Raw genomic sequence first — 4,006 nt, 5'->3', positions numbered from 1 at the left:
GGACTGCTTAATTCTACAGGAGGCTGCGACCTGACATTTAGTTCTAAGCCTGGATCTCAGTGGAGAGAATGAGAACTGACACGTGGAGGCGTAATCTCCCTCGGCACACTTGAGTTGACAAAAAGTAAAGTCATGGAAGGACATTTGCAACACTGATGTATTACAGCTTCCACTAAATCTATGATGATATTGTTTCCAGCCCCAAAAAAAAATCTGGAGGAGGGAGGGGGGTTAGCTAGCCTGGTTTTGTTTGAAAATTCTTCGAACTTCAACAAGAAGTGCCGTCACCCAACATCGCTTAGAGCACCTTTTAATGTCTTTTATATTTAGTATTAAACATCAAATTTAACTCTGCAGGCAACCCAGTTATAGTCTTGACTAGATGCGTTTAGCTATTTCCATTAGAACAAGTTCATTTGAAATACAAACTTATACTTCTGCGTCCATTTTTTAACAAGCCGTAGCAGTTTTGTGTGCTATTTTGCTGTATTGAATGTTCATGTGTTCCTTTTTAGTTCAATTTGTTTTGTTCTTGCAGCTCCCCGGGAAGAAGTATGCACCGGGCTATAATGCAGATGTCGGAGACAAATACATCTGGCTGAAGTGAACGAGTCCACAGGCCTGTCACTAATTCAACCCTCGTCATTGGCGGACCAGCTCCCCGAGTGAACGCTGGACCTCCATTGTTGAACCAGTGGTCTCCTGTTGTACATCCTAAATAGTGTGTATGTATTAAAATAATAAATTTTTGAATCTACAAAGTGTCTTTTCTTTTGTTCTGACTGTATGCTAGAGCTCATGGTCATGGAAAGATGGAAATTCAGAGGATCATGAAACAAGGGTGGGTCACTCTTTGAAGAAAAAAAAAAAATAAAAAACAACCAAAAAAAACCAGGAGACGGATTTAACTGTCACTTACTAGAAAATAAACAGCAGTGGAAAGTCGGACTCCTGCTGTGTGACAACACAACGCTCAGGTAGTTTGGTTCCAATGCTGCTGTGTTATTTGGGGGGAAAAAGTATCTGTTGTGTTTGGTTCTGCCAGAAGTTTGGTACCAAAAATACTACAAAACTAATCCAATTAAAAAAAAAAAAAATCTTTGATTACACTTCATTCCTTTTTTTTTTTACTAAGACGCTTGTCTTGCATTGCCAGACTGTCCTCCACAGAATCAGAACCAGCTTTATTCGCCAGGTATGAGGACACATACGAGGAATGTTTCTTTGGAGCGTCGTTACTCACACTGTGCTTACACACAAAACAACCAAAACAAAAATATACACACAATATATACATACTCTAAACAGAACAATATGGAGGCATGAGTTAACGAAGAGTGCAATAAAAATTATTTAAATATGGAGCATAGTGCAAAGATACTGGGATAAATAGTATGTTATTCTATTACAATATGAACATTATGGACAGTTCTGAAATAGAAAATGAGAATGATGTATAAATAACATAAGTGAGAAATAAGAATGATGAATAATACTAAATAAGTGGAACCAGTGAACAGGTGCTGTAGAGACAGTGATTACTGGGTTATTGAGGCAAAGAGGGTCTGGCGAGTCCACACAGCATTCTGGGATGGGAGAAAATAAGATAAGTAAAAGATATAAGATGAATAACACCTGCTCTGGTTTACTGGCGTGTCGTTGAACCAATCACAAATGTCTTGGGCGGCGGTAAGCCTCCAAGAACTTGTTTTGGGGTTGAACATGGAGATGACTGGCAAATCCTCTTTTAAGTTGATGCCCATCATTTGTGTAATTCATGGCACCATTCAAACGGGATCAAATCCTAATTTGTGTCTTCCTGTGGTGGTCCACCAGAAGGGGAGGGACTTTTACGTTCTATTCAAAATTGTTAAAAAACACAAACCGAAAAAAAGACATCCTTATTGAGGATTAGGAAAACGCTTGTGGTGTACTGTAGTCTTCAATCCCTTTTTTAGCCAATCACAGCATCTCGGTTTTGTAAGATCTATTATTTGGTCTTGATTTTTAACATGAAGGACTGGGGCCGGAGAGATTTTGAGTTCCTGTTTGCTGGAGGAAGCTCCTGCTCTAACCAAGCAGTGATCTCCAGCATAGATAATGTTAAGATGGGCTCAGTGGTATACTGGAGAAATGTCTTTTTTATTTCAACAAAGTCTCAATTCAAAACTTCTCCTCTCCTCTGGCTTCACGCTTCCTTCCTTTCCTAGCTCCTCTCTCTGAGTCTGATGTCACGTCGTGGCACATTGTCAACATGGCACATGGATACATGAAGCAGAACATAGTGGCTCATACGTCTAATGCTTTTTGAACAATTTAGGCTTTCTTCTTCATAAAACGTGTCGGACATCAGCCCATTTTTGTGTACATTTTTATTAATTTACCATAGTAAGCTGCAGGACAGCATCTTTCCAAACATGACCTCCGTGAAAGAGGAAAAAAAAAAATGAATGCGTCATTGTACGCAGCACTTCTGAAAATGCACTTCCGAATAAATCTCTGTCCCCAGCCCATTTCAAACCAAAATGACGCCCATGTCTTTTTCATCATCTTCTTTAAGAGCTTAGAAAGGTCTTTCATTCAAACATTTGGCCAAATTGAACCCTGTAGAGCGACACGACACGCTCACCAAAGGGCTGTGCTGTTTGAAGTACAAATGCAGGTAAAAGTCTGCCAGCTGTATGTCATTGAAAACGTTACACGTCTATTATGTATTACATATCATTCTATTTTATTATATATATTATCACGCCATAAATGAGTCTTCAATGTAAAGGAATTGGTATCTGCTATTTGGAATAATAGCGCTTAATATATTCAAAGGGCAATCATGGACTTTGAAAAGAAGAAACAGTGATTACCACCAAAGTCTTCATTATCATGTCATATGAATGACAGCCTCCTACTTATCACAGTGAGCCTCCAGCGCCACACTCTCTCCTGACAAGAGAGCTACGGCATACTCTACTTAACCCTAGTGTTGTCCTCGGATCAAACCTGAGCCGTTTTCAAATTTTCTGGATCAGAAATATAGGTTTGCCCCAAAAGTGCCCCAAAATTGCCCCAAAATTGCCCCAAAATTGCCCCAAAATACCCTAATGCTCTTTGCAAGTAAAACGATTAGTCAGTTCACTACTTTCATTGAATTTCGGTTGTTTTATTGAGTTTCAGAGCAGTTGAATGTATATATTTTTTCATTGTTTCAAAACAGTGAGATCCTATCTAAACTCTGGCGTCTAACAGTATGTGATTTTCCCCTCAACAGCCTCGGATCTTAACTATTAGTCAAAATAATTCATGATTATAGCTCTTTTTAAACTCCAAAATTAGGTATAGTTTCATCTAAATTTGGTGTGCTGACCATGAATTCCAAGAATAGGTGTAAAACCTATGGTAACAAATTGGTGTTGGTGGTGTGTAAACTGGTGGGAGAGGGAAAAAAGCACATTAAGTGAGATAAATTAAAAAAACAAAAACAAAAAAACGTCTATTTAAGTGCCATAAAAAGCGTTTATTTTCTTATTTATTTGGACTCGGGAGGACAACACTAGTGTGAAGTCCAACTTCACAAGAGAGTCAAGGTTAGCTACTCTGGGTTGTCAAGGTTTTGGACTGCTGGTAAACTCGGTCAGATTTGATGTGAGAGTGACTCCGTCCAATGTCGTCTCTTAATTGTTATTTTCATTACTGCAAATCTAGAAGTATTGCTCTTCGATAGTGTTGAGCATTGCGACAAAAACAAAAGTTGAATAATACACTAGAGACAATATATCATGAGACATTTCTAAAAAACAAATTGGTTTCTAAGAAAAATGCACATCACGTCAGTCTGACAATTATTACATTTGTAAAGAACGTAATATTGAATTTTCTGCATCTTATGTTTTGGCTCTGTTTTGCAGGAAACAGACATGATGTAATCGCTGTCTGCGGTAACATACGAACATAAAATATTTAGGTCAATCATTGGTTGGCAGAAACAAAAATCCTGATTCTAGGGGAAACC

General features: G+C 38.4%; 1 protein-coding gene and 1 long non-coding RNA gene across 2 annotated transcripts in view; one reads left to right on the top strand and one right to left on the bottom strand.

Annotated features, from left to right (window-relative positions):
- The window catches only part of ndufa10 (NADH:ubiquinone oxidoreductase subunit A10), a 10,384-nt gene extending 9,623 nt beyond the window's left edge, over window positions 1-761 (top strand). The window contains exon 10 of the mRNA XM_032516442.1: window positions 539-761. Within this exon, the coding sequence (XP_032372333.1) occupies window positions 539-607 (69 nt within the window). The 3' untranslated portion in view covers window positions 608-761. The remainder of the gene's footprint in view (window positions 1-538) is intronic.
- Window positions 1-4,006, bottom strand: part of LOC116689812 (uncharacterized) — a 26,328-nt gene that overhangs the window by 18,016 nt on the left and 4,306 nt on the right. The window lies entirely within an intron of this gene.

Source organism: Etheostoma spectabile, chromosome 5 (assembly GCF_008692095.1).
Source record: "Etheostoma spectabile isolate EspeVRDwgs_2016 chromosome 5, UIUC_Espe_1.0, whole genome shotgun sequence".
Lineage (NCBI taxonomy): Eukaryota > Metazoa > Chordata > Actinopteri > Perciformes > Percidae > Etheostoma > Etheostoma spectabile.
This window is presented reverse-complemented; position numbering and strand designations above follow the sequence as displayed.